Here is a 25,365-nt window from a genome sequence, read left to right as displayed (position 1 = left end):
CAAATAAACCCACTCACCTTCGTTTAACGCGCTATTGGCCACTTTCACCTGATCGCTGTTGCTGTGGCCAATCAAGTCAAAGCCTTTGTCCAAGAGGTAATCAATCAGCGAATGACGAGAGTCCACAGACTTAATCTCATCAGTCAGGCTGTCCTTATCTCTTTCTATAGACACAGACACAGCAACAGTCTTGGTAGTAATTCAGTAACAGTAAAAACGAAATAAATAAACATTAGTAATAACACCATTAACAACTACATTGCCAACACCTATAAGCTCAATGGCTTGAAAGAGTTGCTTTGTTGTCTGTTCTCACCAATGCTGTTTTTCAACGAGTCTCCTCCATTTTCTGTGGGGCTGAGAGGGGGTTGAAGAAACCTGAAAGAAAGAGAAAGCGAGAAAGAGGAGAGAAAGAAATGTGATCGGCGGCAGGTAGGCTAGCGGTTAAGAGTGCTGGGCCAGTAACTGACTGGTCGCTGGTTCGAATCCCCAAGCTGACTACGTGAAAAATCTGTCCATGTACCCTTGAGCAAGGCGCTTAAACCTAATTGCTCCTTTAAGTCACTCTGGATAAGAGTGTCTACTAAATGACTAAAATGTCAAATGTGATCAGTGCTCAGAGGAGACATTTGGCTTATAACAGCGCACACGCACACTCAGAGCTGTGTTGACTCACGTGGTGGGGCTGTATGGGTTTCCTCCAGTTAGGATGCTGTTTCCTCTCTTCAGGTCAGGCGGAGGTCCTTTCTTCTTCAGCTCATCTACCGCCGTCTTGATCACATCTGTCCAGCTTCACACAACAAACCCACATCACCACTACACTTGGTGCTTTGTCTTTACCTTCATATCTTCCATATCTCCTCCTCTCTCCTCTCCCACACTCACTTCTCCCTCTCCCCTCCCTTCTCAATCCCCTTCCCAAACCCTTCTCTCCTCCTCTCCGACACTCACTTCTTCCTCTCCCCGACAGATTGAGCCACCAGTTCGTAGATCTGAGCCCCGCTGTCCCAGGTGAAGATCACGTAGAAGGCCTTACGATCTGACAGACGGAGAGAAAAGAGAGGGGGATTTAGCTGACATATTCCTGCAAGGTGTTTGTGTGTGCGCAGTTTGATGTTGATGATGTTGTGTTTTCTTGTATACCAAATATGGCAGGTATTGTTGTTGTGGGGGGAGGCCGGAGACAGGTGCTCATTTTGGAAGTGTGTTGCTCTTTTGACTCTTACATGGATCAGACCCTGTGCTGTCAAGTTTCTGAAATACCAGCCCCTTGAGTCATGCCTGAACAGCGTTGGGCCGTGTACATAGGCTGACAGTGCATGGCCTTCAGACTGCTGCATAGGAAAAAGGCAAAGCAGCTAGCAAGGTACTGCTCTTTGTCGGCGAATCTGGTGTAGCCTAGCTGTATGGAGAAGAAGGTGCTTTGACACCATTTCTGACGCTATGTGTGTCCATGTATCTGTGACTTTTGAAATGTTTGAATCCTTCTGGACTGTAATGTGATTTGTGGAGTCAAAATAAGTATTTAAAATGTGTGTCTCACCTGTGGCCACCTCTCGGAGGAAGGCAGAGTCTAGTTTGATGATAGGGCTGAGCATCTGCTTGCCCTCCTGAACAGCAATGTTACTTTTACTCTGACACTTCAACACCATCTTATCATCCTGCTTCTGTAACAGCACCAACAGGTCCCCCAGCAACACACACTGCACGTCTGAGAGGGGGAGAGGAACAGAGAAGGGAGGAGTAGGGAGAGGAGTTGTTGAGAAGGGGAGGAGAGAGGAGGAGAGTGGGGCAGGGAGGAAAGGAGTAAATACTAGAAGAACAACAGTTTGGGTTTGTGCAAAATGAAAGTCAGACAGACTGAATTGGTAGATAAATAAACAAACTAATGTTAGTAGAGTTGATACAGCACCTAAAGTTTTCTCCTTGGTCACTCTCCAGGTCAGAGGCCCCTCATAGATCATCCTTCTCTGGGCCAGGTCAAGGTTCTGAGAGAGCAGAGATCGATAGAGAGTGATAAAGAATGAGAGAACAGGACACCTGTAGAAAGGATAGCATGAAGAGCACTGGACAGTGACCACACTACAAGCCCACACTATTGTCATTCACCTTGTATTCCAGGTACAGCTCGTTACTGGGCTTCAGTCCTGAGGTGTCCAGCCTGCGCTGGTAGTCTTTCAGTGTCTGGAGGGAGAGAGAAATCATTTATACTTTCCCTCAGACACTTATAATAATATTAGTAGATGGTTTGTGTGTGTGTGTGTGTGTGTGTGTATCTCACCAGCAGGTTCTCCATCTGTTTGACCTCCTCGTTGACGTGGTTGAGGATCTTCCTACAGCACTCTGCACTCTGCTGGATACTCTCCTTCTCCAAGGTGTCCTCTACAGGAATACACACAACACATGTCACAACACACACACACAGACCTGTGCATAGTCTGTTTATCTAAATGAGAGCAGGGAAGGACACACACAGACCTGTGCATAGTCTGTTTATCTAAATGAGAGCAGGGAAGGACACACACAGACCTGTGCATAGTCTGTTTATCTAAATGAGAGCAGGGAAGGACACACACAGACCTGTGCACTTGGCGATGTTTTCCAGCAGTAGGGGGTATTTGGTGAGCCTCTGCATCTCAGTGGGGATGATGTCCTTCAGCTGCAGCCTACGACACTGAGGCCTACTCTCTGCCTCCAGTATGAAGGCGTTGAAACGGGGGTCTTTCTTCTGTCTGATCTTCAGCTGTTCCAGGGCCCACGTCTGGTGACTACAGAACCTAGACGTCAGCTTCTGAAACCACTCACCCTCCGTCCCTCCAAACTAGACAGAGAGGGAGAGAAAGAGAAGAGAAGAGAAGAGAAGAGAAGAGAAGAGAAGAGAAGAGAAGAGAAGAGAAGAGAAGAGAAGAGAAGAGAAGAGAAGAGAAGAGAAGAGAAGAGAAGAGAAGAGAAGAGAAGAGAAGAGAAGAGAAGAGAAGAGAAGAGAAGAGAAGAGAAGAGAAGAGAAGAGAAGAGAAGAGAAGAGAAGAGAAGAGGAGAGAGAGAGAGAGAGGGAGAGATGAAAAGCTTTCTTCAGGGATCCATTTCCCTAACTATCCACCTCAAATAAGGGATGAGGGGGTTAGGCTGAGATGGGGTGAGGGGCACAGAGAGAGGGGAGTGAGGGTGAGGGGCACAGACAGGGGGGTGATGGAAGGTGACCTGTTCTTTACCCTGTTGAGTAACGTGGTTCCGATGGCCTTGACGATGAAATTGTGCTGACGCAGCTTCTTCAGGTGCTCATAGAAAGCATCTGCACAGAAACACACAGGGAGCACAGCGGTTGGACTGGGGTAGACTTATGGTTGGGTTATTATGGTCAGACTGAGGTCAATTTACAGTTTGGTTACAGTTACACTAGGGTTAATTTACTAGTGATGAGGGAAAAATATGGATACAGTTATATATCAGGATATAACTTTGGAAGATATATCGTATCATTTTGACAGTATCGCAATATTATTTTTGCGCTAGTTGCACCAAAGTTCCAGTATTTTCCCTTCATAGCTTGTTCTCAGTCTTCTTTTTAAATAAGGAGCCAATTTGTTTTCAGCACTTTTATTTCCATGACTGATCAAAACTTGTTTTCTCATGGCTCTCTCTGTCCCTCTGCAGCAGACATATGGTGAGCAATATGTTTGGAACATGGAATCACAATAGAATCACAGTATCGAATCGCAATACATAAAGAATCGTGAGAATCGCAATCCATATCGTATCGGCACCTAAGTATCGTGGTAATATCGTATCGCGAGGTCCTTGGCAATTCCCAGCCCTACAATTTACAGTGGTCCGACTGACTTCAGCCAGCATCAGAACTGTAGAAGTGCTGTTGTCAGGTAACGGTCACAGTCATGCAGCGGCAGTAATGTGGTCATACTGTGTATGTGTGGTTGTATGTCAGGGGTATTGCGGTCGTACTGTTGTGGGGGTTACGGTCATACTACGGTCAAGCAGCGGTGGGACCGTACTCACAGTGCATGTCTATGATCTCGTCCAGGCTGGGGAAGATGGTGGCCAGCTCTGTGGTGGTCATGAGTTCCTCTCTCTCCAGAGGCTTCCAGAACACTGTCTGCAGAACACTCAGCATGCGCACGTGGGCATGCTCCGTCGCAAACAACTCTGAGAGAGAGAGAGAGAGGAAGGGAGAGAGAGGGGGGTTAGTCTAGTGGCAATTCATTCACAATATTTTGCTTCAGATGACCAGCAGCTCAATGTTACACTGCAATTATTTCTAAACCATTGTTTCTTTCCTCCTCCGTTGGCTGGATCCCTCCATCCCCCCCATCCCTCCTCACCGTTGGCTGGATCCCTCCATCCCCCCCATCCCTCCTCACCGTTGGCTGGATCCCTCCATCCCCCCCATCCCTCCTCACCGTTGGCTGGATCCCTCCATCCCCCCATCCCTCCTCACCGTTGGCTGGATCCCTCCATCCCCCCCATCCCTCCTCACCGTTGGCTGGATCCCTCCATCCCCCCATCCCTCCTCACCGTTGGCTGGATCCCTCCATCCCCCCATCCCTCCTCACCGTTGGCTGGATCCCTCCATCCCCCCCATCCCTCCTCACCGTTGGCTGGATCCCTCCATCCCCCCATCCCTCCTCACCGTTGGCTGGATCCCTCCATCCCCCCATCCCTCCTCACCGTTGGCTGGATCCCTCCATCCCCCCATCCCTCCTCACCGTTGGCTGGATCCCTCCATCCCCCCATCCCCCCTCACCGTTGGCTGGATCCCTCCATCCCCCCATCCCTCCTCACCGTTGGCTGGATCCCTCCATCCCCCCATCCCTCCTCACCGTTGATGACCTCCTGTCTCTTGGTCTCCTTCTTGCTGAGATCTTTGAGGGTGTCTGGGGGGGTGTGTTCTCTCCAGTTGGGCGGGTCCTGCTCCAGCTCCAGGAGGCGAGGGTCCTGTTCCTCCTGCTGGGGGGTGGGGCCAGAGAGGGAAAGACCTGGGAGCGCACCCTCGAGGAGTAACACCCCTTCATCAACACTGATGGAAGAGAGGAGGAGGACAGAGGAGGAGGAGAGAGGGGAGGTATAAGGGGTATGGGGCGATAATATGAAACGAATGAGAAGCTAGAGAAGCTTCATCTAACGTAAAGCTAGAAAATCTGCTTGGGTTGAGAAGCATTTGGATTGGGACAGTAGGCTATTGGCTGGTTCAAAGTCTACATAATCTACAAACAGCATTAACATTGCACTTAGTTACAGTTAGTACTGTAGCCCTGACTCTAAGACACTAGCTCTGGCTCTGACCCTCCTCCTCCAGTCTAGATGTGTCACTCAGCATTGATCTCTTCCTGTCTTAATAAAGCTACTGGGGACACAGTGTAAGAACCCTCCATTCACTCTCACTCAGTCTGCTAGATTAACGGTGTGTCTTTCGGTTTTATAGTCAGACATCAGACAGTCAGTAAAGCAAAGTTAGTTGGTCAGTAATGTCAATGAGTCTGTCTGTCTGCCTGTCCATCAGTTAGTATAGTCAATCAGTCAGCCTGCCTGTCCATCAGTTACTATAGTCAGTCAGTCAGCCTGCCTGTCCATCAGTTAGTATAGTCAATCAGTCAGCCTGCCTGTCCATCAGTTAGTATAGTCAGTCAGCCTGCCTGTCCATCAGTTAGTATAGTCAATCAGTCAGCCTGCCTGTCCATCAGTTAGTATAGTCAATCAGTCAGCCTGCCTGTCCATCAGTTAGTATAGTCAATCAATCAGTCTGCCTGTCCATCAGTGACTATGTCCGTCTGTGGCTGTGCTCCTCTCTCTCCCCCTGTGAGAGAAGGGGGGTAGGGGGTCTGCCTTACGAGGGGTGGGGAGAGGTCGGGGAGGAGTGTGCTGCTGTGGCGGCGGCGGCTTGCAGGTCCACGTCGCTACGGGAACGCGACTGTTTGGCCCGGGAGGAGCCACGGCGACGGGAGGAATGTCTGTCCACACGAGCACTCTCACTGCGTCCCACACGCCTGGGGAGGGAGGTAGGGAGGGAGGAGGAGAGTACATAGAGGGAAGGAAGAGAGGAGAGCGAGAGGAGAGCAAGTGGGCAGGAAAATACAAGGAGGAAGGTGGTATAAGGAGGAAGTAGAGAGACAGATGGAGTGAGGAGTACAGGAACAACAAGGAAATGGTACCAGATGACCAAACCAAAGAGTACCGAGTCAACAATGAAGACGGGAGATATTAGGATAAAATGGACCCAAGCAGGAGAACCATTACAGAGGAAGTCAATGTGATGTCAAAGGAATGTAGAGGATCAAAAGGAAGCACATAAGAGATGTGACAGAATGGATGGATAGACTCAGGAGCCCTATTAGAAACACATTGGAAGCCCATCTACTTCAACACTATTGCATTTAGTTAAGAAAACGGTCATTAGTAACATCTCAGTGCGTCTGTGTACCAAGGCCATTCAATTATGCAATGTTAATGACAAAAATTTGGGCTTATCAGCTCTCCAATCTCACACATGGTACACACTGACAAGAAGACTATTGTTATCTAACATCACAGCCCACTGACTTCACTTCAAGGTGCAGGATAAACAATACTTAGCTATGCAGTCAGTGAGTGTGTGTGTGTGTGAGAATTTCTATAATATGTTTCCATTATTGTGGCTGTATGTTGGTCTGACATGATACTGTGTGTGTGTGTGTGTGTGTGTGTGTGTGTGTGTGTGTGTGTGTGTGTGTGTGTGTGTACAGTAATGTAGGATGGAGTGTGTTATCAATGAGGCCCAGTGTGTGTCCGTATCCCTGTCGCAGAGATGTAGAAACCCACCTTGTCTTGCGTCTGTAAAAACACGGGACACCACAGTTACATAACCACCACAACCACTCAACAGTAACACACACCCTTTCTACAACCTCCAACTCCCCCATCAACCGCTGCAGCACACGGACGGAGGCTAACAGCACTGAAAGCATGTTAAAACCACAGAGAGCAAAGCACGCCCACAAACATAAGAAGTCTGCTGTCCTGAACATGGTACCACATGAAGCCCTGTGACGACTGGACAACAGAACAGAGGAGATCCCCATAAAACAACACACACAGATGCCTTCTGTAAACAACAGACATGAAAGCGAACCAGACCTCACTGCTTGACTTACAGTAGGACTGGGATAAAGCCGACAACAGACAAATCCAAAGCTGGACCGCACGACTGAAGCAAAGTAAAAGCCAAGTTAATGCACTTAAGCCTGTAGAGATACAATGCTGTACAAACCAAATATAGCACAATGAATGGCCAACTCAAAAAGACAGACACAAAACCCCAGACAACATAACAACAACGTTATAACAGCTTTCCCCAACTTTGGTACTTGAGTCTAGCCTGCACACACACAGAAGATATGGCACACTGCAGTACAATGTTAACTATTGTACACTTAACAACTTGCTCTCAACAACTGAGCAGAGTCAGCATCGCACAAACAAGGAGACAGCATAGTGGGTGCTTTGGAAGTAGCAAACACAAACAAGAATAATGATGGACACAAAAAGAGTGAAAGAAAGTGGAGTACAAGAAAACACAACAAAAGATTTGGGGTAGAGGAGAAGGGAGGAGGATGGGGTTGGGGGGGGGGGGCTGGAGGGGAAGACCAGGTCCCTGTAGCCACAGTAAGGGTCCATCTCCAAATGCTGGGTGGGTCTTAGCGATGTTAGCTACATGGAGCTGCCGGCAGGGCAGGGCATGGCAGCAGTAAGGTGTGGTAGGTAGGCTAGGTAGCACAGTACACAGCAGGGACGGACGGAGACACTGAGGGAGTTTTACCACGCTCCCTCAGCCTTAGCATGGCCACTGACCCCTAACCTTTTTTAAATGTTTGACTATGTTCAACTATACCTAATAGTGTTGGGTTTATGTTGGTCTTATACATCTTATCTATCCCATTTTCTCCCCCTTCCCACCCTGTCTCTTTACCTCGCTCTTCCTCTATTTCTCCCTCTCCCTCACTACCTCTCTCTCTCACCTGTCTTTGTCCAGGTTTTCCTCCGGGGGGAGTTCATTGGGTGAGGGGGGCTCCCCTGCCAGCCCCGCGGGGGACACCTCGCCCCCCTCCGCCACCAACTGGGGGTCCGAACGGCTGTTGAACAGACCTGGGAGAGGAGAGAAGAAAACATACATTTCAGATTCACCTCACTGAATACACCCTTAGTTAGGTTGGGTGTTGCTATGCTACCATGTATCCGTCCAATCAGCCTTACCTATCTCGCTGTGGGAGAAGTCTGGGCTGGAGGTCACACTGATGTGGACCCCTGAACCCTCGCTGACCTCCGACCCCTGATGGGGGGCGGATCCTGTGGAAACAGACTTCCTGTTTAATGCTGGAGGGGCGGCATCAGGGGCGGAGGAGCCTCGAGAGGGGGCGAGGCCGCTGGAAGCCTTACGCTCCTGATTCACCTTCTCTTTATCCACTGAGAGAGAGAGGGAAGGTAGAGAAATAGATGGTAAAAGGGATGACATTGAGAAGGGAAAAAAAGAGTCAAAACAGTCAGAGGCATTTCTATGAGAGAGACCATGAGATTGTGAGACAAACAGACAGACAGAGACAGACAGACAGGATGAGTATAGGGCAATCAGTGGATCTGTGGTGAGAGAGGTGGGTTAATCATTCTCAGGGTTGGGACAGTTTAGCACCTACGTTCACAACCCTACGACAGACTGACCGTGTGTGTTTGTGTGTGTATGTGCGTGTGTGTGAGAGCTGGGAGAGATGGACAAAAATCCATAGGGTGATAAATTGACCCCTTTTTTTGATAATGATAAATCATGTTTGGGGGAGGTGCTAGAGCTGGGCAAGATGGACAAAAAGTGATATCGTGATAAATCTAACTATTTTGCTCGATAACAATAAATAGCCTACATCTATAAAACAAAACGTTTTAAAGGGGCAGTTAGGTTACTTTACATTATCGGCAGGGCTCTAGACAATTTTTTTCCAGTGCCAAGTAAGTCAACTGAGATGGTAGCCTAATATTTAAAAAGTAAGCTGTTTCATCTAACATATCCAGGGAATGCATGATTTATATTTTGATGTGCAACCTGTCAAAATAAGATCCAGTATTATCAGATTTATTTCTGGCTCTTCAGAGAATTTGTCGACCTCTTTGTGCATATTGGCCTATAGGCTATATTATTCACCACATGAGGAAGTGGGAACTCAAAACACTTAACTAGTGATATTGTTGCTATAGCCATGTAGGCTAATTTATTAATCTATCAGTAAATGTAGGCTAATGTCCTACAAAAACTTTCCAGCGCTAGGCCTGGGCTACTTGATGTACAACAAGATCTCACGGTTTTACCAATTTGGCATCAGATTCTGATGTTTATCCGCGTTTCTCCAAACGTCAAATTTCAAAGTTGCACCAAACGTCACAATTTCTGCAGGACACAACATAATGCATAGGCTGTTACTGTTGACCATATAATGGTTTTAGAACCATCTACAGGAACGTTGTTTAGCAAAATCGGTTTATCGTCTCTGCTCTAGTGTGTGTGTATATGTGTGTGTGGTCAGTCCATCTATCAAAACACCAGTGATTACAGATCATGCCACAGAATCTACACCTACAGGCAAAAAAGCAAGTCAACAAATCAAAAACTTGGCATTCCCCTCGGATCCCCTTCCAGGTTTGATTTGGTACATGCAAACATGCATGCATGCATTGGGGTTGATTAGTAAGGACTAGACCATTCTAGAGATAAAGGGGTGGGGAAGAGGAGATGCAAGAGCCAGACGGTGGTACCTTCAGCCTCCACTTTAGGAAGTTTGACCTCAGCTGAAAGAAGAACACAGGGCAAGACAACGGGTTCTTTTTAATTCTACAATGACTTTGGCTTATACAGGCACTATGGTCATTCTGGTAGACCCACTTTTGGATGGCGATCGATAATCAAACACCTGACATAGCTTTTACTATGTCATCCATTCTGTTTCTCTGTACCTTCAGTATGCATATGTATTTAGTAGTGTATACAGTATGTATTTATTGTAAGTATTTGTATTGTTTTTTTAACTATTTAATGAAGACAAACTAATTTCCCCTTGGGTATTGATAAAGTACAATCTCATCTCATATTATGACACTGCTGGTACGTACTGCTGCCAGCAATCCAGCCACCAGCGGCGCTGAGGATGTTGGGAAAACCCCCCTTCTGTTTGGATTTAGTGGACTCCTCACTCTTCTTACTCTGAAAGGGAGATGGACGGAGAGAGAAAAAGAGAGAGCGCATTATGACAAGAACAGTCCAATAATACTGGATAGGTTGGTGTGTGGTATGGACCGTGGACCGTGGAGTCCAGCTAGCTGCAAACCAACAGACAGTCTCACCTTCCCAAGGGGTCTCCTGAAGAAGCCTCTGGACTTCTTACTGTCAGATACTCTGGACTTCACTCCTAGGTGCTTCATGTAGAAGGCCACTGCTGCAAAGATGGACGAACTGGAGGACGAGAGAGAGGGAGAGAGAGCGATCTCTGTAAAGTTAGTGGTGATGAAAGTACATACTGTATAAATGCATATATATTGACATTGCAATAGAAATAAACAGTAATGATAAACTATTATAAAGGATGCTAAAGCATGAGCTGTAAATAAAAATAAAAAGCGTGAAAGAGGGAGAGTAGGGGTGGGATTGAGATGAGAAAAGGGTTTGGGTTGGAATATGAGAAAGGATGGAGAAAGGATGGGGTGATACTAGGTGGAGAGTTGGAAGTTTACCAGAGAGGAGGAGGAGGAGAAAGAGGAGGAGCTTGAGAGGGAAAATGCAAGAGCTTCTCAAACTGAGGCAAGACCATAAACCAAGTCAGTCTACATCAGCTACAGAATGCCATTTATGTCAAAGTAATGCAACTATAGTACTGAATTCTGCACAATGTACAACTATAGTGCTGAAGACTGCACAACGTACAACTATAGTACTGAAGCCTGCACAACGTACAACTATAGTGCTGAAGACTGCACAACGTACAACTATAGTGCTGAAGACTGCACAACGTACAACTATAGTACTGAAGCCTGCACAACGTACAACTATAGTACTGAAGACTGCACAACGTACAACTATAGTGCTGAAGACTACACAACGTACAACTATAGTACTGAAGCCTGCACAACGTACAACTATAGTACTGAAGACTACACAACGTACAACTATAGTACTGAAGACTACACAACGTACAACTATAGTACTGAAGACTACACAACGTACAACTATAGTACTGAAGACTGCACAACGTACAACTATAGTACTGAAGACTACACAACGTACAACTATAGTACTGAAGACTGCACAACGTACAACTATAGTACTGAAGACTACACAACGTACAACTATAGTACTGAATTCTGCACAACGTACAACTATAGTACTGAAGACTACACAACGTACAACTATAGTACTGAAGACTACACAACGTACAACTATAGTACTGAAGACTACACAACGTACAACTATAGTACTGAAGACTGCACAACGTACAACTATAGTACTGAAGACTACACAACGTACAACTATAGTACTGAAGACTGCACAACGTACAACTATAGTACTGAAGACTACACAACGTACAACTATAGTACTGAATTCTGCACAACGTACAACTATAGTACTGAAGCCTGCACAACGTACAACTATAGAGCAAAACAAACTAATTGAGGAGGAAGAGAAAATACATTTAAGGCATGTATGGATTTTTAAACATCAATGAATCTAAGCAGGGAGATGGACAAAACATGTCTAGGATGCATTCACTCACCATTTCTCCTCATCTGCGACGATGGAGGGACTGAAAGAGAGGAGATGAATAGATATTAAAGAGATAAAGAGAGAGAAAGATAAGTGCAGACATTGCCAAGTCCGTAGACTTACCGCCAGAGTCGATTAAGTGGCATTTCCCCTTGCTTTTTCTCGACCGATTCTTAACTCTGTTTTGGGACGGTGGAATCTGAAGCGACTAAGCTTTTCCTGAGCTTTTCCCAACTTAAATCTGACTACAGTGATATTGTGTTCAGAGCAGAGGCTATTGAACATATTCTGATATTTCCAACAAAAAAGGGAAAAAAATACAACTAAAAGTTTAAAACAATGAGAGATGCATTAAAAGCTGCACCCAAAACAATGCACAAGAAACTATTGACAATTGTTTTTAAACTAAAATACTGCACAAATCGAATCTGTAAAAATCTATCCAATATGCTTTTCTGCACAAGGCAAGGTTTTAGCTCTAACTATCTGCAAAAGATAAGTCTAAAGTCAAGGCACAGCTGCTCTCTGGGAGTTGTCTGCAGGGTGAGTGGAAACATCTAACAATGCTCCAGGACAGCGGAAATGACTATTTAACTGTGTTTTAGTCTGATGCAACAAGCAGGCAAGAATATGGAAATAAGATCCCACGGTTTTTCTTTTCTATTAACATAAAGGGAGGGGAGGGGTTTCCCTGGGATTCCCCAAGCCAAGCCAATCAGGACGCCCCATCCCTCCATTCCACTGTCAGACTGACCAATGGGAGGCAGAGGAGGTGAGGTCACCATGTTGTGGCAGAGAGAGGGGGAGAGTGGGGGAGCGGCTGAACGAGGGAGAGTGTGGGATTGTGGAGGAGAGCAGAGGTTTGAGGAAGAAGGAGAGGATTGTGTAAGTGAATCTAAATGGACAGAATAAATGAATAACTATTTTGTTGTTAGGAGACAGAGAGAGTTGATTGTGAGTCAGTAACAGGGCCGGTGGGAAGCTGCTTTATGATGTGTTTGACACTGCCTGCCGACAAGCTTTTCATACTTCCTCCACTGACAATACAGTAGTAACCAGAGAAAAGGGACTTATGCATTGGGCATATCCCTTTTCCCTTTGTTGGTCTCTCTCTTATAATCACTCTTCCATCCTCTCTCTTCGCACTGCAGGTTAAAGAGTTAGCCTCCTGCTGTCCTCCTTTCCCCCTCTGTCTCATTCACTTGTTCCATTGTTAATTGTGTCTGGCCACTTGGTCAGAGGTAGATGAACTTCCCCCTACTTCCCCCTCTGTGTCCGGCAGCCGGACTGCATCAATAATACTGCACTGCCCCTACTCCCCCTCCCTCCATCCTCCCCCTCCCTCCTGTTGGCAGCATGCCAGGGGACAGCCTTCCGGCCAACGTGGCACTGCTGACTCGATCCTTCTCCCTTTCACCCCTCTGTTCCAATCACTGCTCTCCCTCTTTCTTTTCTCCCCACTAACCTCCTCTTCTCTCCTCCTCCTCTTTAATCATCCATCTATCTATCTATCTATCTCCATAGTGGTCTCTGTGTGTTGAACTGGTTGTGTCAGTGTGTGTATTTATGTACCATATTCTAGAAATGTCCGCTGAGGGACTGGAACTGTGATGTATCACTAGAGGCCCGTGATGTCATGATGATACTATACAGTATTTAATTGAATTCAAATGAAACTTGCCCCCAAACGAAGCTATGGGAGGTTTAACATAGCTAATTAGACTGTACCCTTATCTATTAAGTTACATAAAAGCTACACGCCATGTAGCACTGCATTATGAAAGTTAATAATCCACCCTAGCCGTCTACTCACTGGATCTCAGACATCTTGTCCAGCAGGGTCTCTGCCACTGCCTTCTCCTTCATCTCCATGGGGATACGATCGGTGGGGTAGTGAGACTCCACCTCCATCAGCTCTGCCGCGTTAGGGGTCATACCCATCATCCTCTTCTGCCTGAGAGGGGGGCACAGCAGGAAGTAGCCCTTTAAGTATTTACATATCACACTATATAACTGTCATTAGTCTGACATCTATCGCTGAGGGCTAATTGGTACAAACATGTGCATTGGGAGCAACAAGAGAATGTGTTTAGGGCAGATACTATTTGAACCCAATGTTATCACTGGTGAGTCAATACAGTGGCTTGTGAAAGTATTCACCCCCCTTGGCATCTTTCCTATTTTGTTGAAGGTGCGGGGCTGGTTGCTTGGAAGTTGCTGCCTGGAACTGCTGCCAGAAGGACTGGGATCTGAATTTGGATGCTTGCCTCAAGAACACGGCTCCTATCTTGACCATTGGGTCTGTTGGCTCCGGGGAACCATAGGTCTCTGCTTTGGCACTGTAGGCTTGGGGTACAGTGGCTTGCGAAAGTATTCACCCCCCTTGTTATTTTTCCTATTTTGGAATAGATTTTTGGGGGGGTTGTATCATTTGATTTACACAACATGCCTACCACTTTGAAGATGCAAAATATTTTTTTCTTATGAAACAAACAAGAAATAACACAAAGAAACAGAAAACTTGAGCGTGCATAACTATTCAATTTTTTGCAGCAATTACAGCTGCAAGTCTCTTGGGGTATGTCTCTATAAGCTTGGCACATCTAGCCACTGGGATTTTTGCCCATTCTTCAAGGCAAATCTGCTCCCTTCAAATTGGATGGGTTCAGCTGGTGTACAGCAATCTTTAAGTCATACCACAGATTCTCAATTGGATTGAGGTCTGGGCTTTGACTAGGCCATTCCAAGACATTTAAATGTTTCCCCTTAAACCACTTGAGTGTTGCATTAGCAGTATGCTTAGGGTCATTGTCCTGCTGGAAGGTGAACCTCCGTCCCAGTCTCAAATCTCTGGAAGACAGAAACAGGTTTCCCCTCAAGAATTTTCCTGTATTTAGCACCATCCATCATTCCTTCAATTCTGACCAATTTCCCAGTCCCTGCCGATGAAAAACATCCCCACAGCATGATGCTGCCACAACCATGCTTCATTGTGGGGATGGTGTTCTCGGGGTGATGAGAGGTGTTGGGTTTGCGCCAGACATAGCATTTTCCTTGATGGCCAAAAAGCTCAATTTTAGTCTCATCTGACCAGAGTACCTTCTTCCATATGTTTGGGGAGTCTCCCACATGCCTTTTGGCGAACACCAATCATGTTTGCTTATTTTTTTCTTTAAGCAATGGCTTTTTTCTGGCCACTCTTCCGTAAAGCCCAGCTCTGTGGAGTGTACGGCTTAAAGTGGTCCTATGGACAGATACTCCAATCTCCGCTGTGGAGCTTTGCAGCTCCTTCTGGGTTATCTTTGGTCTCTTTGTTGCCTCTCTGATTAATGCCCTCCTTGCCTGGTCCGTGAGTTTTGGTGGGCGGCCCGCTCTTGGCAGGTTTGTTGTGGTGCCATATTCTTTCAATTTTTTAATAAATGGATTTAATGCTGCTCCGTGGGATGTTCAAAGTTTCGGATATTTTTTTATAACCCAACCCTGATCTGTACTTCTCCACAACTTTGTCCCTGACCTGTTTGGAGAGCTCCTTGGTCTTCATGGTGCCGCTTGCTTGTTGGTGCCCCTTGCTTAGTGGTGTTGCAGACTCTGGGGCCTTTCAGAATAGGTGTATATATACTGAGATCATGTGACAGATCATGTGACACTTAGATTGCACACAGGTGGACTTTATTTAACTAAATATGTGACTTCTGAAGGTAATTGGTTGCACCAGATCTTATTTAGGGGCTTCATAGCAAAGGGGGTGAATACATATGCACGCACCACTTTTCCGTTACTTATTTCTTAGAATGTTTTGAAAAGATTAATTTTTTTCATTTCACTTCACCAATTTGCACTATTTTATGTATGTCCATTACATGAAATCCAAATAGAAATCCATTTAAATTACAGGTTGTAATGTAACAAAATAGGAAAAACGCCAATGGGGATGAATACTTTTGCAAGGCACTGTAGGTGCTGTTTCACTGGTTCCATAGATATGGCTGATTTTTACCAGGTCACTGCTGGTTCTATGGATGTGGTGTGGATGTGGATGTTCTATGGGTGTTGGTGTTCCCAGGGATGTGTCACCTGAAGTCTTCCAGCTGTCGCAGCACCTCTGGGACTTGAGCCAACTGGACATCCTGGACAAACTTCTTCTGCTGCTCCTCACTGAGCAGGTCTGGTCTGGTACGGTCTGAGACAGAGAGAGAGATTACATACACACAATGCTTTATCCAGATAATGCTGAGTAGATCAGTGATGGAATAGCAGTATGACGGCTGCATGATCTAAAATCCTAAAATAACGATTGTAGAAGGGCTTACCCAACTCAAACGATACATTGTGAGGGACTTGTACTCTGAGAATCTGTGTGGGTTGAAGAGAAGGAGGGAGAGACATTTTTTATTTGACATAATGATAATATGTTTCACACTGACTTCCATGACACAATTTGTATAGAAATCTCAAACACTGCAGTACACCACATTCACCACCAGATGACACTTGAATACCAATACAAAAATAAATGCAGGCAAGAGGAAAATGAGAAAACAGAAGTACAATTTCTACTCCATGAGTCTCTCTCTACCTCTGAATGTTCCAATGAACTTTCACTAAACGTATCCTTTTAGAATAGAGTGAGTGTAAAACAGAAAAAGAGCAACAGAAAAAGTGATTCTTCCCAAAGGTCATTCCCACGACCTAAACAGGAAGTAGTGGGTCAGACGGAGAAAGTGTGACACACACTGAGTAGAGGGACAAAGAGAGAGAGAGAGAAAGAGAGAGAGGGGAGGGAGAAAGAGAGAAAGAGAAGAGGAGAGAGACTCTGGTCAGATGAGCATAGCTTGCAATGTGAGTGTGAGTGTCCGAGAGGGAGAGCGAGAGAGAGAGAGAGAGAGAAAGACACACACACAGGGCGAGAGGAAGAGCGTTGCCCTATAAAAAAGGGGTACAGAGGGTACAACCGGACAAACGGCCAGTAGCAAGAAGATGCACGGTACAGAACAGGTACTAAGTACGGTACAGAACAGTGAGGTGCCATTCTGGCTCTGGGCTCTACAATCGCTTCTTAGCTCCCTGTGTTTCTTGCACTTACAGCGCCCTTGTCCAGGAAGCTGTTGTAGAAATCCACAAAATGCTTCTTGGTCTCTTTGGTACTGAGGTTCTTGAAGAGGTCAGCATGGAGGTAACACAACTGAGAGAGGGAGGGAGGGAGAGAGAGAGAGAGAGAAAAATAGAGAGAAAAATGAGGAAGGAAGCTAGAAGATGTGAGTACCACACACAAACTTGACCATTTTCTATAACACTATTAAGGAGGTAATTTATGCAGCCGTATGCAGACTTTCTACAGCACATTGTGACACTCTGGAGGACAGATAGTCTGGTGTGTATTAAAATACAGGTGCATCGCTAGCTACAGGGACAGGCATGGGAAAGTAGGGGGGTTGGGAGAGGGTTGAGGAGAGGGAGGCTGTCTGGGCTGTGGGGGTAACAGTACCTGGGTGGATCACAGTGTCTGCATGCAGAATAAAGGGAGAGACAGGCATGCTTAATATCACTGGAGATACACAGCAACACATGGAGCAGACACTCATCACTCACTAAGTACATAAACACCCAAACACACACCAGACGATACACACACACACACACACACTAGACGATACACACACACACACTAGACGATACACACACACACACTAGACGATACACACACACACACCAGACGATACACACACACACACATACACACACACACTCATCACACAGACACTGCCCCCGGTCCTCTCCAGGTGCATTCGGGGGTCTGTAGTTCTCACCAGGGAGGAGCAGTCGAACTGCAGGATGACGTGCTGAAGGAAGACCAGCAGGTGGGTTGGCCTGCCCTTCACTAGCTCTATACTGGTGAAGTGACTGCTGTGGTCATCCACCATCTGGGATGGACAGAGAAAGAGGGGGCAGATTAGAAAACAGTAGATATATTGAGGGAGAGGTGAGGGAAAAGAGGATGGAAGGAGGAGACAGTACAGAGTGAAGGAGTGATTAGATAGAGGACATTGCTGGACAGGGAATGACGAGAAGGGTAGAGAATGGAGTGTGAGAGGGACAGAGAGAAAGGTCAGAACAGATATGATCATTAATCCATTAGTGAGTCTATTGTTCAGTACAGTTAATTGTCATTAGGGAGTTACTCACAGGTTCCAGATCATTCTCAAAGTCTTCATCCTCAGCTCCGATGATGCTCATGGCTGGGTTAAACCACTGAGCCCCAAACGCTCCCCGCTAGAGACAGAGTAGATCTGGGACAATAAACCGAAAATGAACGACACCGACCAGACCGATCACTTATCGCCGGCATTTTGCTGATATCGTTCATTACAATAAGTAGCCTATACTAGAGAAATGTGAAGTTTGAAATGAAATAAGTTTGCTAATATGGGTGACTGTTTATGGGACAATTGATGGCTATAACCATCAAACTAGTAGTAGTAGTTTAAATGACTTATGACAATAACTGTGGTGCACATTAATGTTATAAACGTATAGTTATATTTATTGTTATCGCATCAATTCAGGCAATTTATTGCAATATGGATTTTTGGCAACATGAGGAGACAGAAAGAAGAGAGAGAGGACATTAACCCATCTGACACCACCACAACCTGCTGAGTGACACTACAAAAGTCAACCCACACCGACCTCAGGCCTCACTCACCACACACACACACACACACACACACACACACACACACACACACACACACACTTACAGTCAAGAAGATGATCGAGGAAACATATATAGGCTACCCCAGGGGTAGGCAACCCTGGTCCTGGAGTGCTGCAGGCCCTTCATGTTTTTGGTTTAACTGACCTGGAAGACCAGGTGTGTTGATTTTAGGCAATCACTGAACTGATCAATGAGCTCAGCTGGTCAGGTGTGGTGCCTAGTTGGGACAAAATCCTGCAGTATCTGCGGCACGCCAGGAACAGGGTTGCCGACCCCTGGGCTAGCCTATAGGACCCCTTAATCACACTACTAAAGCCTTGTTCACACTGCGGACCTTAATGCTCAAATCAGTTCTATTTTTCAAATCCGTTTTAGAATACTGACTGTCGAAATAGCAAGTTACAAGTGACCAAATCAGATGTGTTCAGACAGCAGTCATTAGCTAACATGGCCAAGCTAGTTGTCATAGTAACGACTGGTGTGTGGCGGTGGTGTAGCAAATATATTTATAACTAAACCAAGATAGACCACAGCCTGCCATTTCAAATGGAAACAAATGAGTCATAGTGGGTAGAACAAGCAAGGAGGTGGGCAGAGCCAAGCACAAGCTAGCGAGATCCTATTGGCGTGTTCTAGCATAAATTTGCATATTTCCGTTACGGAATGACTACTCTGAAGTGTGTGTGTGCGCAATTACTCAATTCACCTTTGCACTCATTCTAAACAAAGCAATTTTTTGTAACTTTAGCAAAGGATAAAGTCTAGAAAACTTAGTCCACTCTGTTCGTAAGAGATTAGTTTTGGGTCTACTCTGGTTAGTGAAGGGGTCTACTCTGGTTAAGGAGGGGGTCTACTCTGGTTAAGGAGGGGGTCTACTCTGGTTAAGGAGGGGGTCTACTCTGGTTAAGGAGGGGGTCTACTCTGGTTAAGGAGGGGGTCTACTCTGGTTAAGGAGGGGGTCTACTCTGGTTAAGGAGGGGGTCTACTCTGGTTAGTGAAGGGGTCTACTCTGGTTAAGGAGGGGGTCTACTCTGGTTAGTGAAGGGGTCTACTCTGGTTAAGGAGGGGGTCTACTCTGGTTAAGGAGGGGGTCTACTCTGGTTAGTGAAGGGGTCTACTCTGGTTAAGGAGGGGGTCTACTCTGGTTAAGGAGGGGGTCTACTCTGGTTAGGGAGGGGGTCTACTCTGGTTAAGGAGGGGGTCTACTCTGGTTAAGGAGGGGGTCTACTCTGGTTAGGGAGTGGGGTCTACTCTGGTTAAGGAGGGGGTCTACTCTGGTTAGTGAAGGGGTCTACTCTGGTTAAGGAGGGGGTCTACTCTGGTTAGTGAAGGGGTCTACTCTGGTTAAGGAGGGGGTCTACTCTGGTTAAGGAGGGGGTCTACTCTGGTTAAGGAGGGGGTCTACTCTGGTTAGGGAGGGGGTCTACTCTGGTTAGGGAGGGGGTCTACTCTGGTTAGGGAGGGGGTCTATTCTGATTAGGGAGGGGGTCTACTCTGGTTAGTGAAGGGGTCTACTCTGGTTAAGGAGGGGGTCTACTCTGGTTAGTGAAGGGGTCTACTCTGGTTAAGGAGGGGGTCTACTCTGGTTAAGGAGGGGGTCTACTCTGGTTAAGGAGGGGGTCTACTCTGGTTAAGGAGGGGGTCTACTCTGGTTAGTGAAGGGGTCTACTCTGGTTAAGGAGGGGGTCTACTCTGGTTAAGGAGGGGGTCTACTCTGGTTAGTGAAGGGGTCTACTCTGGTTAAGGAGGGGGTCTACTCTGGTTAAGGAGGGGGTCTACTCTGGTTAAGGAGGGGGTCTACTCTGGTTAGGGAGGGGGTCTACTCTGGTTAAGGAGGGGGTCTACTCTGGTTAAGGAGGGGGTCTACTCTGGTTAGGGAGTGGGGTCTACTCTGGTTAAGGAGGGGGTCTACTCTGGTTAGTGAAGGGGTCTACTCTGGTTAAGGAGGGGGTCTACTCTGGTTAGTGAAGGGGTCTACTCTGGTTAAGGAGGGGTCTACTCTGGTTAAGGAGGGGGTCTACTCTGGTTAGGGAGGGGGTCTACTCTGGTTAGGGAGGGGGTCTACTCTGGTTAGGGAGGGGGTCTACTCTGGTTAGGGAGGGGGTCTATTCTGATTAGGGAGGGGGTCTACTCTGGTTAGTGAAGGGGTCTACTCTGGTTAGGGAGGGGGTCTATTATGGTTAGGGAGGGGGTCTACTCTGGTTAGGGTGGGGGTCTACTCTGGTTAGGGATGGGTCTACTCTGGTTAGGGAGGGGGTCTACACTGGTTAGGGAGGGGGTCTATTATGGTTAGGGAGGGGGTCTATTCTGGTTAGGGAGTGGGTCTACTCTGGTTAGTGAAGGGGTCTACTCTGGTTAGTGAAGGGGTCTACTCTGGTTAGTGAAGGGGTCTACTCTGGTTAGGGAGGGGGTCTACTCTGGTTAAGGAGGGGGTCTACTCTGGTTAAGGAGGGGGTCTACTCTGGTTAGGGAGGGGGTCTATTATGGTTAGGGAGGGGGTCTACTCTGGTTAGGGAGGGGGTCTACTCTGGTTAGGGAGGGGGTCTACTCTGGTTAGGGAGGGGGTCTATTATGGTTAGGGAGTGGGTCTACTCTGGTTAAGGAGGGGGTCTACTCTGGTTAGGGAGGGGGTCTACTCTGGTTAGGGAGGGGGTCTACTCTGGTTAAGGAGGGGGTCTACTCTGGTTAAGGAGGGGGTCTACTCTGGTTAAGGAGGGGGTCTACTCTGGTTAAGGAGGGGGTCTATTATGATTAGGGAGGGGGTCTATTATGATTAGGGAGTGGGGTCTACTCTGGTTAGTGAAGGGGTCTACTCTGGTTAGGGAGGGGGTCTATTATGGCTAGGGAGGGGGTCTACTCTGGTTAGTGAAGGGGTCTACTCTGGTTAGGGAGGGGGTCTATTATGGTTAGGGAGGGGGTCTATTATGGTTAGGGAGGGGGTCTATTATGGTTAGGGCCTTTGCTTGCTTATCACGACAGGTCATTACTGACGCAATTGACTGCAAGAAAATAAAGGGGCCAATTTGAATTCTCCAATCAATTTTTGGAGAATGGCTAAATATCTAGCACCATTAAAATCAAGGAGTGTTTGACTAATTAAATAGAATCAAGGTGCTTTCTGCAAATCACAAATTCCTCTTCCTCCAGGCTCCTCTGAAACATTTAGATTTGGGATCGTGGCTTGGAGGGAGTTAGAGAGAGGGATACATATTTTAACCCAAGGGAAACAGTTGGACATGGCTTGCCAAAACCCAGTTTACAGCTGAGCATTCAACAAAGTTTAATCAAGCCTGAGCCAATAATGCCCTGAGGGAGATGGGTCCCCATGAGAACTCTGTCCAGAAACAACCCCCAACCCCATCCCTTGGACTCTACCCCTAGACCCTAGGTTACACCTTCAGTATTTGCTGATCTGTAGACTGTAGGAATGGAATAGATGTAGTCTAAGCAATCTGGCAGAAGCGCAGAACCTAAACCCAATTCGAAGGTAGAGCCAAATTGCTTACACATATCCAACACCACTTCAGATCTCCAAACACAGAAGGGGTAGGGACTAGGAATTGTTTGTAATACAACTGAGAGAGATGGAATTGCCCTTAAGTCACAGGAGTGGACCCCCGCCCTGCATTCATCCTCGAGGCCATAGTTAGTCAGGCTCCTAGAAGCCACCAGTGAACACTCTGACACAGTGACACCATCACCATTGTCCAGCCCCAAGTCAAATCACTACTGAGAAGATCTTTAAATGTCTGTGTATGAGTGAGGATGTGGGCAGGTGGGTGTGGGCCTGTGAAAGTGTAAACTCGTTTTTTTTTGTAGAAAGAGTACAGCGTATCTAGATGACGTGAGCCGAGATAGTAGCAAATGTGTGTTCGGTTTGAGAGTGAGGTTAGGTAAGTGACAGAGACTGAAATGGCACATTGTCTTGTAAGGGGAAGTGGTGTTGCTGGTATGAGTTCAAAGAGGCTTTAGAGGTCAAGAAGGAGAGAGATGGAAAAATTGAGTTGGAGGAGGAGAGAAAATGTGGTCATTCACGGTCATGTGTAGAGGTAAGTAAACCAGGGAACTGAGTGGAATGCACAAACATGCACATAGAGTAAGGTGCAATAATCCCACACACCAGTTGGTAAACCTTCCCCTCGGCACCACACATACCGACCACCGCTGTTAGTAGCCTGAATCAACCAATGCCCTGGCTGCACTTAGAGTAATCTTTTTCACCAGACACTTCTGCCAAATGCTATGCGCAATTAGCCTGGGGACGAGGTGACAAGTAAAGTAAAGTAACACTGCTGCAGTAGCCCATCATTTACCCAATCGTACGGTTACATCACCATGGCTACCACAGTGGATGAAGGTGCGTACTGCTGCCTGGTGGAACTATGAAATGCTGTCACATTAAGTAGTATCCCCCACTCCAGTGCAGACAGGGGGAGTTTGCTGTTACAGACAGTGTTGGGATACTATAGCTAGCCTAAATCTGAGGAGGGTCTGTGTGGGAGTGTCCCCTTTACTCTCCTCTCCTGACATATTGAACATTCCACAGCATGGCGCCAGACTACACGTGTCTCCTTCCCTTCTCGTCTCCTTCCCTTCTCGTCCCGATACCTGAAAGGGCTGGATGGGGCCGTTCTGACAGTGAGGAAAGGAGACAAGGAGAGAAACTACTACAAGACTATTGGGACGTGACTTGGTGAGGAAAGGAGACAAGGTGAGGAAGTTGATTTGGGCCATTATTGGGACGTGGCCCAGAAGAGCAGGAGCGCCCTGGAGCTGCTGAGGAGGCAGCTGTGCTACTCCTCCCCCCCACTTCCTCTCCTCCCCTGCCCTCCACCCCACCTCCTCCCCTCTCCTCCACCTCTTCTCCCCTCCACCTCCTCTCCTCTCCCCTCCACCTCCTCTTCTCCCCTCCACCTCCTCCCCTCTCCTCCACCTCCTTTCCTCTTGTCACATTCCAACAATAATTAGCTAGGTGTCAGCTGGCATCAATCTATTGATAGCTATCGAGCGTACGTGCCTCTGTACATGAGTGTTTCTGTGTGTTAATGTGCAGGGGCTTGTGTGTGTGTCTGTATTATAAAGGACCTGTTACAACTCTTATCTCCCTTTTCACTTGAAACAAATGAATATTATGGTTATTCAACAAGTAATTGTTTCATAGTTCCACCAGGCAGGTCAGTGTGAGAGGGTTGTATTAATAACCACTGAGTCACTGTTACACCAGCTCTAACAACAAGACCCCAATCCCCATTGTGTAACCGTTTGAATAAACAACCACCCAGCGCGTCACCATTTACACAACCAATAATAACGCAGGACACTAAGGGGCCAAACGATGACCTCACCCCACTGTGATCTTCTTCACTGTCCATACCACAGTGGGAGAGGCTGATACATGTCAATCAAGCTTCTTCAATGACAGTCACATTACAGTGACTGTCAGTCAGAGCAGTTTGTGTCAGGCAGTCAGAATCAGAATAGAACATATACATTCTAGTGGTATGGTGCCAGCCAATGCCCACTAAGAGTAGAGCATCACAGACCGCTGGAGTTCAGATAATGCCAACCAGAGCCAACTGGCACAACACTTTAGAGGGATTAAGCCTAAAACAGACCCTTATGTGACTGGTGAGAGTCATATAGTACTGTACAAATAAAAGCAACCAAGAGAGTGAGGGGTTCTACAGTATCTATCAATCATAGAAGCCAGTCTTTCATCCCATCTGAAAATATAAAGTAGGTGCATTTCTATGTACCAAACGTCCATTCATTGTGTCAGCTTAGGTCTCTCTTCACCCCAAACACCCGGTCCCACACAATAGTCTGTGTCCCGTCCCCTGTGCCACTATGACAGCATGGCCCTGAAATAGAGCAGAGCCCTAATGGCAGCTAGCTGTGTTTGTGCTCTTTTTATCTGGCCTTCTCATCAGGCTGGGCTTCATTACACTGAATGAGTCAGGGATTCTCTGGGGTCCTACGGCCCCGGCCGGGCTCCGAAGGGGTGTCCCCAGAGGCGCCTGAGTAGAAAAGGAGCGGGAGGCACACAGACAGGAAGTGGGTGTAATTTCCTCAGGAAACGATCAGAGCCATTTCCTGTTCAACCTGTCTGCAAGAGTCATGTCGAGAGATCGAGAGAGCGAAAGAGAGAGAAGACGAGAGAGAGAGAGAAAGGAGGACAGGAGGGATGAGGAGAGGAGGGATGAGGAAGAGGAGGAGGGGAGGATAGAGGAGGAGGAGAGGAGGAAGAGAGGAGAGAGAGAGAGAGCGAGAGAGGAGTAATGGGGTACAAAATGAGAGAAAGAAAGCTAGAAAGAGGAAGGGTGGAGCATGGCAGAGGAGAACAAGGTCAGGGGTCAGATTAAGAAGTGACACCCTTCTCTTTATTTGAACGGTGCTCATCACCTCTGTCACTCAGAAGAGGAAGTTGGCAAACCTCACATGAACGACACCAACCGAAGAACGATGATTGAAACCAAGAGAGGAGTCGAGGACGCGTGGGTAAAACTGAGATAAGGTGTGAGAACCAAAGTAAGGCCCTAGTCCTGCTGCCAGCCTGCACCAGACTGACTGATAAACAGAAAGAACAGGGGAAGAGGCCTGGGGTAGGAAAGGAGAAGAAGGAGACCAATGAAAGAGAAGGCTAAATCTAAAATAAATAAAATAGAATCATTTTAAGTACTTCACAGCTAACTTTAGACTAAAAACACATTATTCGCTGCTTAGGCTAATTTATAACTAAATATACAGTGGGGAAAAAAGTATTTAGTCAGCCACCAATTGTGCAAGTTCTCCCACTTAAAAAGATGAGAGAGGCCTGTAATTTTCATCATAGGTACACGTGAACTATGACAGACAAAATGAGAAA

General features: G+C 46.8%; 1 protein-coding gene across 3 annotated transcripts in view; it reads right to left on the bottom strand.

Annotated features, from left to right (window-relative positions):
- Positions 1 to 25,365, bottom strand: part of LOC311121746 (rho guanine nucleotide exchange factor 1-like) — a 40,699-nt gene that overhangs the window by 6,737 nt on the left and 8,597 nt on the right. Inside the window, exons 2-25 of one of the 3 annotated variants that reach the window (XM_084157997.1) lie at positions 17,969 to 18,072; positions 17,593 to 17,706; positions 16,869 to 16,967; positions 16,096 to 16,138; positions 15,860 to 15,965; positions 13,599 to 13,739; positions 11,796 to 11,825; positions 10,372 to 10,480; positions 10,141 to 10,231; positions 9,787 to 9,819; positions 8,242 to 8,451; positions 8,007 to 8,133; positions 4,836 to 5,032; positions 4,015 to 4,161; positions 3,213 to 3,292; positions 2,581 to 2,821; positions 2,282 to 2,382; positions 2,110 to 2,184; positions 1,913 to 1,988; positions 1,544 to 1,711; positions 952 to 1,039; positions 677 to 790; positions 317 to 378; positions 18 to 164 (exon numbers count right to left, since the gene is read on the bottom strand). In XM_084157997.1, the coding sequence (XP_084014123.1) occupies positions 18 to 164; positions 317 to 378; positions 677 to 790; positions 952 to 1,039; positions 1,544 to 1,711; positions 1,913 to 1,988; positions 2,110 to 2,184; positions 2,282 to 2,382; positions 2,581 to 2,821; positions 3,213 to 3,292; positions 4,015 to 4,161; positions 4,836 to 5,032; positions 8,007 to 8,133; positions 8,242 to 8,451; positions 9,787 to 9,819; positions 10,141 to 10,231; positions 10,372 to 10,480; positions 11,796 to 11,825; positions 13,599 to 13,739; positions 15,860 to 15,965; positions 16,096 to 16,138; positions 16,869 to 16,967; positions 17,593 to 17,706; positions 17,969 to 18,019 (2,650 nt within the window). In that variant the 5' untranslated portion in view covers positions 18,020 to 18,072. The remainder of the gene's footprint in view (positions 1 to 17; positions 165 to 316; positions 379 to 676; positions 791 to 951; positions 1,040 to 1,543; positions 1,712 to 1,912; positions 1,989 to 2,109; positions 2,185 to 2,281; positions 2,383 to 2,580; positions 2,822 to 3,212; positions 3,293 to 4,014; positions 4,162 to 4,835; positions 5,033 to 8,006; positions 8,134 to 8,241; positions 8,452 to 9,786; positions 9,820 to 10,140; positions 10,232 to 10,371; positions 10,481 to 11,795; positions 11,826 to 13,598; positions 13,740 to 15,859; positions 15,966 to 16,095; positions 16,139 to 16,868; positions 16,968 to 17,592; positions 17,707 to 17,968; positions 18,073 to 25,365) is intronic. The other 2 variants (XM_084157998.1, XM_084157999.1) reach the window with 2 other exon arrangements.

Source organism: Coregonus lavaretus, assembly GCF_964263955.1.
Source record: "Coregonus lavaretus genome assembly, chromosome: 3".
NCBI classification, from domain to species: Eukaryota; Metazoa; Chordata; class Actinopteri; order Salmoniformes; family Salmonidae; genus Coregonus; species Coregonus lavaretus.
The sequence above is the reverse complement of the archived record's forward strand: the minus strand, read 5'-3'. Positions and strand labels throughout refer to the sequence as shown.